We start from the raw sequence: 9,633 nt of genomic DNA, 5'->3' as shown, positions 1-9,633 counted from the left end.
TCTGAGGGGAAATGCTTCCAGTTTTTCACCATTGAGTATGATGTTGGCTGTAGGTTTGCTATATATAGACTCCACTATCTTCAGGAATTTTCCATCTATTCCCATTTTTTGTAGTGTTCTGATCATAAAGGGATGTTGTATTTTGTCAAAGGCTTTCTCTGCATCTATTGATATGACCATGTGGTTTTGGTCTTGCTTTTGTTGATGTGGTCCGGTGAATTCTGACTTAATAAATTTTCTAGTTCCTGGATCCCTACAGAACACTCTGAAACCCACATTGCAACATTTCCATAAAGGTTTAGAGTAATGGCACTTGGAGGTGTTTTCCCCTCCCTTCAAAACTCAGAAACACAAATATCCTTCCCAGAAGGAAATCAGTCTCACCAGTGGTCCAGGAGTTTCCCTCTAACTGGAATGTCAGGTCAGCTTCGCTCAAGGCCCAGCCTCAAGCCCCCCTTCAGCATCACCTTAAGCCCCCCCCCCTCCCCGGCAACTTAACTTCCCATTATGACTAGCAGTGTGTCAGGGCCAGGACTCATCAACAGACAATTAGAGTATTTCTCAGATTTTATAAATTTCTCAAACCAGAGCTGCTAGTGTTGGGGGCCTTTTCGTGCTTGTTTTACGCAGACCCAGTTCATCACAGTCCAGATTTGAAGCTTCTTGAAGTCTGTGCCTTAGCAGTTTTCTTCTCCACTGCACAGAGAAGGCAGTAACTTCTAATTCCTCTGGATCTGTGGAAGGTTGTCTCAAACCCTGAAGGAGAAAAAAGACAAGCATATACTGGGTGACACTTTCTGATGTCATAAAGATGTGATAAAGCATATGAAAATTTGACAAAGTGAAATGAGAACAGCAAAGAGAAACTCCACAGGTGGTGCAACTATACTTTGTTTCTTCTCCACCACCCCCCCTCTAAAATCTGGACCTGAGCTGGCTCAGTGGTAATATACATGTGTGATATACTTTGACTGCCATCTCTAGCATCACATTAAAAAAAAAAGTTTCCTCTTGCTGGGGAGGAGCAGAGTCACTGAGAAAGTCCCAACCCTGAGACCCAGGACACCAGGTCTGCCTGTAATTAAGGCTGAATAGAGAGACCAGCAGGCATGACCTTCTCCTCCCCAAACCCACAAGCACCAAGTCATGAGTAATGAGTAAACTTGGGTGAGGTAAGAGCACTGAGAAACTGTCTCAGAGCAAGGCTTACAAGAAAAGTCTTTCGCGCTCGAAACGGAACAGGAATAACAACTTAAAAAAAACCTCTCTGGTAACTCAACCCCCTCGCTAAACACAAAGGCAGTGCTAGAAACTGAGGTCAGGGGTGCACTAGAGGCACCAAGAGGGACTAGAATATCCACCTCAAAAACACAGCTCAAGAGGGGAAAAAAAAAAAAGGCTTTTACACCACTGAACTCCAACTCAGGGATTGAAAAAACTGTTAACTTATTTAAAATGGTTAAAACAACAAGAAAAAATATTGGAGACTCGAACCAGGACAAGAGTCCAGCTAAAAGTCCTCCAAGGGGGAAGCACAAAACAACGAGTTCAACATCCAAACATTAGCTAAGGAAATAATAACAGGAGTGAGTAAAGAATTTGAAAAAATTGTAATCAGAAATGCAGGAACAACAAATGAGAATATGGAAGAAAATTCTAATAATCTCATGGTTATTAGAGAGCTGAAAGCTGAAATTGCTGAGCTAAGAAGGCAACTAGCTGAACAAGCTAAAACAGTATCAGAGCAGGGCAACAAAATAGATAAACTCCAGAAAGCAGTAGAGGGCAGAGAGAATAGAATCAATGAGGGTGAAGACAGAATTAGCAAGATTGAGGATGAATGAGACACAACTAAAAAAGAAGTAAGAGATCTCAAAAAGGGATTAAGAGATGCTGAAAACAACAACAGAGTCCTATGGGATGACTTCAAAAGAAAAAATATATGCATTATTGGCTTACCAGAGGAAGAAAGAGAAGGAGAGGAAGAAAGCGTTCTCCAGGCCATAATAGCTGAAAATTTCTCTAGTCTAGACAACGCCAAAGACATAAAGATTCAAGAAGCCCAGAGGGTCCCAAACAGAATTAACCCAGACCTAAAGACACCAAGACATGTCATACTTAGATTGGAAAGGAATAAGGATAAAGAAAGGATCCTCAAGGCTGCAAGAGAAAAACAAAGAGTCACCTACAAAGGAAAACCCATAAGATTAGCAGCAGACTTCTCCATACAAACACTACAGGCCAGAAGAGAATGGCAAGATATCTATCGATTGCTCAATGAGAAAGGCTTTCAGCCAAGAATACTATATCCTGCTAGATTGTCATTCAGACTAGATGGAAGCATCAAAACCTTCTCAGACAAGCAACATTGAAGGAAGCAACCATCACCAAGCCTGCCCTGAAAGAAGTTCTGAAAGGTCTCCTATAAATAGTCAGACCACCACAAATAGGACATATATCAAAACACTCTAAAACTCTACAAGAATGGCGTTAAAATATCTTCAATCTTTGATATCAATAAATGTCAATGGCCTGAATTCACCTATTAAAAGACACAGAGTAGGAAGATGGATCAGAAAACACAACCCAACAATATATTGTCTACAGGAAACTCACCTAACGCAACAAGACAAACACAGACTTAAAGTGAAAGGATGGAAAATTATCATTCAAGCCAATGGCCCACAAAAAAGGGCAGGAACAGCTATTCTCATATCTGACATGATAGACTTTAAAATATATAAGATTAAAAAAGATAGGAATGGACACTACTTAATGCTCAGAGGATCAGTCAATCAAGAGGACTTAACAATTATTAATATCTATGCACCCAATGAGAAGCCATCTAAATACACCAAACTTCTACTGAAAGAGCTACAGCAATATATTAACAGTAACACAATCATAGTAGGGGACTTCAACACCCCACTATCTCAACTTGACAGATCATCCAGGCAGAAAATCAGTAAAGACATAAGGGAGCTAAATGAAGAGATAGATAAACTAGAACTATTGGACATTTTCAGTCATTCATCCCAAGAAACTGGAATACACATTTTACTCAAATCCACATGGATCATTCTCAAGGATAGACCATATGTTAGGCCACAAAGACAGCATCAGCCTATTCAAGAGCACTGAAATCATCCCAAGCATCTTCTCAGACCACAGTGGAATTAAACTAACACTTAACAATCAACAAAAGATTAGTAACAGTCCCAAAATGTGGAAGCTCAACAGTACACTTCTTAACAACTTCTGGGTCAAAGAGGAAATCAAGGAAGAAATCAAAATGTTTCGAGAGTTCAATGAAAATGAAGACACAAGCTATCAAAATATTTGGGACACAGCTAAAGCAGTCCTAAGAGGGAAGTTCATAGCTATACAAGCACACATTAGGAAACAAGAAAAGGCACAAATAAACAGCCTGATTGCACATCTTAAAGACCTAGAAGAAGAACAACAAAGGAATCCTAAAGCAACCAGAAGGACAGAAATTACTAAAGTTAGGGCAGAAATAAATAACATTGAGAATAGGAAAACCATACAAAAGATCAATGAAAGTAAATGTTGGTTCTTCGAAAGAGTAAACAAAATCGACAAACCTTTAGCCAGACTCACAAAACAAAAAAGGGAGAAGACCCAAATAAATCGGATAGTAAATGAAAGAGGAGATATCACGACAGACACCGCAGAAATTCAACATATCATGCGAGGCTTCTATGAACAACTATATGCCACCAAGCTAGAGAACCTGGAAGAAATGGACAATTTCCTAGATACCTACCAACTTCCAAAACTAAGTCAAGAGGAAGTGGATAACAGGAACAGGCCCATCACAGCTAATGAAATTGAAACAGTTATCAAAAATCTCCCCAAAAATAAAAGTCCTGGACCAGATGGTTTTACAAATGAATTCTACAAAACTTTCAAAGAAGAACTAATACCTCTACTTTTAAAAGTCTTCCAGAAGATTGAAGACACTGGAATACTCCCTGCCAGCTTCTATGAAGCCAACATCACCCTGATACCAAAAGCAGACAGGGACACAACAAGAAAAGAAAACTACAGACCAATATCTCTGATGAACATAGATGTGAAAATATTGAACAAAATTCTATGCAAACACTAAGTTAGAAGAAATTGAAATCCAGAAATCAGTTCCTTTTTCTATAGCAACAAAAACAATAAAATATCTAGGAGTAAACCTAACCAAAGAAGTGAAAGACTTGTATACTGAAAATTATGAGTCACTACTCAAAGAAATTGAAAAAGACACAAAGAAGTGGAAAGATATTCCATGTTCATGGTTGGAAGAATTAACATCATCAAAATGAATATATTACCCAGAGCCATCTACAAATTTAATGCTATCCCCATCAAGATCCCAAGCACATTTTTTAGGAGAATAGAACAAATGCTACAAATGTTTATCTGGAACCAGAAAAGACCTAGAATTGCCAAAACAATCTTGAGAAAAAAGAACAGAACCGGAGGCATCACACTGCCAGATCTCAAACTGTATTATACGGCCACTGTCATCAAAACTGCTTGGTACTAGAACATGAACAGACACACTGACCAGTGGAATAGAATTGAGAGCCCAGAAATGAGGCCCCACACCTATGGACATCTAATCTTTGACAAAGGGGCCCAGACTATTATATGGGGGAAGCAGAGTCTCTTCAACAAATGGTGTTGGAAACAATGCGTTGAAACATGCAGAAGAATGAAACTGAATCACTGTATTTCACCAAATACAAAAGTAAATTCCAAGTGGATCAAGGACTTGGATGTTAGACCAGAAACTATCAGATACTTAGAGGAAAATATTGGAAGAACTTTTTTCCGCATAAATTTTAAAGACATTTTCAATGAAACGAATCCAATTACAAGGAAGACAAAGGCAAGTATAAACCTATGGGACTACATCAAATTAAAAAGCTTCTTCACAGCAAAAGAAACCACTACCCAAATCAAGAGACCCCTCACAGAATGGGAGAAGATCTTTACATGCCATACATCAGATAAGAGTTTAATAACCAACATATATAAAGAGCTTGCCAGACTCAACAACAAGACAACAAATAACCCCATCCAAAAATGGGGGGAGGACTTGGACAGAATATTCACCACAGAAGAGATCCAAAAGGCTGAGAAACACATGAAAAAATGCTCCAAGTCTCTGATTGTCAGAGAAATGCAAATCAAGACAACAATGAGATATCACTTCACTCCTGTGAGAATTTCACACATCAGAAAAGGTAACAGCAGCAAATGCTGGAGAGGGTGTGGGGTCAAAGGAACCCTCCTGCACTGCTGGTGGGAATGTCAATTGGTCCAACCTCTGTGGAGAACAGTCTGGAGAACTCTCAGAAGGCTAGAAATGGACCTACCCTATGACCCTGCAATTCCCCTCCTGGGGATATATCCTAAGGAACCCAACACATCCATCCAAAAAGATCTGTGTACACATATGTTCTTGGCAGCACAATTTGTAATAGCCAAAACCTGGAAGCAACCCAGGTGTCCAACAACAGATGAGTGGCTGAGCAAGTTGTGGTATATATACACAATGGAATACTACTCAGCTGTAAAAAATGGTGACTTCACCGTTTTCAGCCGATCTTGGATGGACCTTGAAAAAATCATGTTGAGTGAAATAAGTCAGAAACAGAAGGATGAATACAGGATGATCTCACTCTCAGGCCGAAGTTGAAAAACAAGATTAGAAAAGAAAACACAAGTCGAACCTGAAATGGAATTGGAGTATTACACCAAAGTAAAAGACTCTGGGGTGGGTGGGCGGGTGGGGAGAATACAGGTCCATGAAAGATGATGAATGAAATAGTGGGGGTTGTATTGTTAAATGGGAATCTGGGGAATGTTATGCATGTAAAAAAAAAAAAAAGAAGTAGAAACGCAAAGCAGAAATTGACTGAGTTTGGTGTATGGCACCAAAGTAAGAAAGCAGAAGTACACTAGAGTTTGCAGTGAGTACCTCCCTAATACTTCCTCTCCACGTTTCCAAGCTTTGGGTCCATGATTGCTCAACAATTTGTTTGGCTTTGTATGTTAACTCTCTTTTCAGTCACCAGGTTCCAGGTGTCATCAGGATGCCGGCCAGACTTCCCTGGATTGAAGACCCCACCAATATGTCCTGGAGCTCAGCTTCCCCAGAGACCCACCCTACTAGGGAAAGAGAGAGGCAGACTGGGAGTATGGACCAACCAGTCAACGCCCATGTTCAGCGGGGAAGCAATTACAGAAGCCAGACCTTCTACCTTCTGCAACCCACAATGACCCTGGGTCCATGCTCCCAGAGGGATAGAGAATGGGAAAGCTACTGGGGGAGGGGGTGGGATATGGAGATTGGGCGGTGGGAATTGTGTGGAGTTGTACCCCTCCTACCCTATGGTTTTGTTAATTAATCCTTTCTTAAATAAAAAATAAAAAAATAAATTAAAAAAAAAAAACACAGCTCAACTCCTGACTGTATTGAGTTGGCCCCAGCTAAAGGCCTGAGAGAGCTGTTTTCAGATGAAACTATTCATCTAGTCTCCACCACTATACACAAATGCCAAGTTTGCAATGGGAAACTATCGCACCAACAAAAACAAACAAATCCAGCCCACTATTATGAAAGAAAACAATACAAGGGGAGTAAGAGGGGGAGGAGAAAGGAAAGGGTTGAAAAAAAAAAAAAAATACAAATAAACAGATTTGAAATTCAGCCTCATGCTGAAACTATCAAGTAGGAAGTTAAAAATAACTATCACTGGGGGTTGGCCCTTAGCACAGTAGGTTAAGCACACATGGAGCGAGCCCAAGAATAGGCATAAGGATCCCAGTTCGAGCCCCCGGCTCCCCACCTGCAGGGGAGTTGCTTCAGAAGTGGTGAAGCAGGTCTGCAGGTGTCTTTCTCTCCCCCTCTCTTTCTTTTCTCTCTTTCCTATCCAACAACAACAGCAGTAACAACAACAATAATAACCACAACAATGATAAACAATAAGGGCAAAAAAAAAAAAAAAAAAGGAAAAACTGGCCTCCAGGAGCAGTGTAGTGTAGGCACTGAGTTCCAGCAATAACCCTGGAGGCAAAAAAACAATAATAATAACTATCACTAATAAATACATAACCAGAGGAGTCGGGCCATAGTGCAGCGGGTTAAGTGCACTTGGTGCAAAGTGCAAGGACTGGAATAAGGATCCCGGTTGGAACCCCGGGCTCCCCACCTGCAGGGGAGTCGCTTCACAGGCAGTGAAGCAGGTCTGCAGGTGTCTATCTTTCTCTCCCCCTCTCTGTCTTCCCCTCCTCTCTCCATTTCTCTCTGTCCTATATCTAACAACGACGACATCAATAACAACAACAATAATAACTACAACAACAATAAAAAGACAACAAGGGCAACAAAAGGGAAAATAAATAAATAAAATTTTAAATAAATAAATAAATACATAACTAGTGGAAAAGTAGGCAAAATGCCTAAGTGGATGGAGAATTTTGGCATACAGACAAAAAAATCAAGTGGGGGCCAGGGAGTGGCAGACCCATGTGAGCACACACACTACCATGTACAAGGACTCCGGTTCAAGTCCCAGGTGTCCACCTACAGAGAGGAGCTTCATGAGTGGTAAAGCAGTGCTGCAGGTGTCTCTCTCTTTCCCTCTCTATCTTCCCCTTCCCTCTCAATTTCTCTGTTTCTATAAAAAGAAAAGAAGAAGAAAGAAAGAGAGAGACAAGTAAAAGTGGTAGGGGCCAGGTGGCATGCAGTGGTATGCAGTGGGTTAAGCGCACATGGGGCTAAGCACAAGGACCAGCATAAGGATCCGGGTTGGAGCCGCTGGCTCCCCACCTGCAGGGGAGTCGCTTCACAGGTGGTGAAACAGGTCTGCAGGTGTCTGTCTTTCTCTCCCCCTCTCTGTCTTCCCCTCCTCTCTCCATTTCTCTCTGTCCTATCCAACAACAGTGGCAACAACAACAACAATAACAAGGGCAACAAAAGGGAAAAAAATAGTCTCCGGGAGCAGTGGATTCATACTAGTGATAACCCTGGAGGAAAAAAAAAAAATGTAAAAGTGGCTACTGGGAAGCATGGATTCATTGTTCAGGCACTATGCCCCAGAGATAACCCTCGTGGCAATACAAATAAAGTAATAATAATAGTGAGTGGTGCAGAGATGAAGAAGGCTTTGACAGGCTCATCAGCGGGCTGGGCATAGCTCAAGAAAGTCAGTGCAACTGAACCTCACAGGAAATCAGGTGAAAACTTTGCAGAAGAAATGAATGAAGTTAAGTTTAAGAGCTAAGACAAAGGCAATCTTTTTTTCATGAATGCCTACAGTTCACCATCATCTCCTTGGCCTATGACCTCAAGTTGCAATGTTGTACATGTGTGCACTTGGGGCAGGAACATCACCTCTTACCCGGAGACTTGCAGCTTCTGCAGCCCTCATGGTCTTGGACACAACCTGGAGCAGCTGCTGTGCATTTTCTACCAGGAGCTCTTCAGAGCACTTGCTTCTTGCCAGGGAGGCCTTTACACTTGGGAAGAAGATCAATCAGCATTACACCAGTTAAGAAGTGCCATCACTACTACGCAGCTAGGAAGAAAAATGAACCCACCTTCTCTGACCCATCTTGGATGGAGCTAGAAGGAATTATGTTAAGTGAGCTAAGTCAGAAAGACAAAGAGTATGGGATGATCCCACTTGTAAACAGAAATTGAGAAAGAAGAACAGATAGGGAAACTCAAAGCAGGACTTGACTGAATTTGGAGTAGGGCACCAAAGTAAAAATCTCTGGGTTGAGGACAAGGGCGGAAGTTTGGCTTCACTGGGGGGTGGGGGAGTGGGTGGGATGGGACACAGTCTTTTGGTGGTGGAAATGGTGTTTGTGTACACTCCTATTAATTTGTAGTCATATAAGTCATTATTTAATGTGAGGGAAAAATTAATTGAATATCTCAAACTTCAAAAAAATTTTTTTATTATCTTTATTTATAGCATAGAGATAACCAGAAATCAAGAGGGTATGGGAGATAGAGAGTAAGAGAGACACCTACAGCCCAGCTTCACCACTTGCAAAGTTTTCCCTCTGCAGGTGGGGACCGGGGGCTCGAACGTGGGTCCTAGAGCATTGTAACATGTGCACTCAACCAGTTGTGCCACCACCCAGTCCCTGTCTCAGACTTTTTAATGCATAGACCATCGGCTGAGTCTTTGCTATGTTGACTCTTAAAAGCTTAGACAACCCCACTAATGTGTCCTGGAGCTCCGATTCCCCAGAACCCCACCCCTCTAGGGAAAGAGAAAGGCAGGCTGGGAGTATGGATCGACCAGTCAACACCCATGTTCAGTGGGGAAGCAATTACAGAAGCCAGACCTTCTACCTTCTGCATCCCACAATAACCATGGGTCCATACTCCCAGAGTAATAAAGAATAGGAAAGCTATCAAGGGAGGGGATGGGATACAGAGTTCTGGTGGTGGGAATTGTGTGAAGTTGAACTCCTCTTATCCTATAGTTTTGTCAATGTTTCCTTTTTATAAATAAAAAAAATTTTAAAAGAAAAAAATCGCATTGTTGTGGGAGGTGGAGAGTACAGGTCCTGGAAAAGTATGACAGAAAACCT

At 41.4% G+C, this 9,633-nt stretch overlaps 1 protein-coding gene across 1 annotated transcript in view; it reads right to left on the bottom strand.

The window, feature by feature from the left end:
• Positions 1–549: 549 nt before the first annotated feature.
• Positions 550–9,633, bottom strand: part of LOC132537586 (uncharacterized) — a 40,828-nt gene continuing 31,744 nt past the window's right edge. Inside the window, 2 exon segments of the mRNA XM_060188433.1 lie at positions 550–756; positions 8,427–8,544. Coding sequence (XP_060044416.1) covers positions 580–756; positions 8,427–8,544 — 295 coding nt within the window. The 3' untranslated portion in view covers positions 550–579.

The sequence above is a fragment of the Erinaceus europaeus genome, chromosome 3 (genome assembly GCF_950295315.1).
Source record: "Erinaceus europaeus chromosome 3, mEriEur2.1, whole genome shotgun sequence".
NCBI classification, from domain to species: Eukaryota; Metazoa; Chordata; class Mammalia; order Eulipotyphla; family Erinaceidae; genus Erinaceus; species Erinaceus europaeus.
This window is presented reverse-complemented; position numbering and strand designations above follow the sequence as displayed.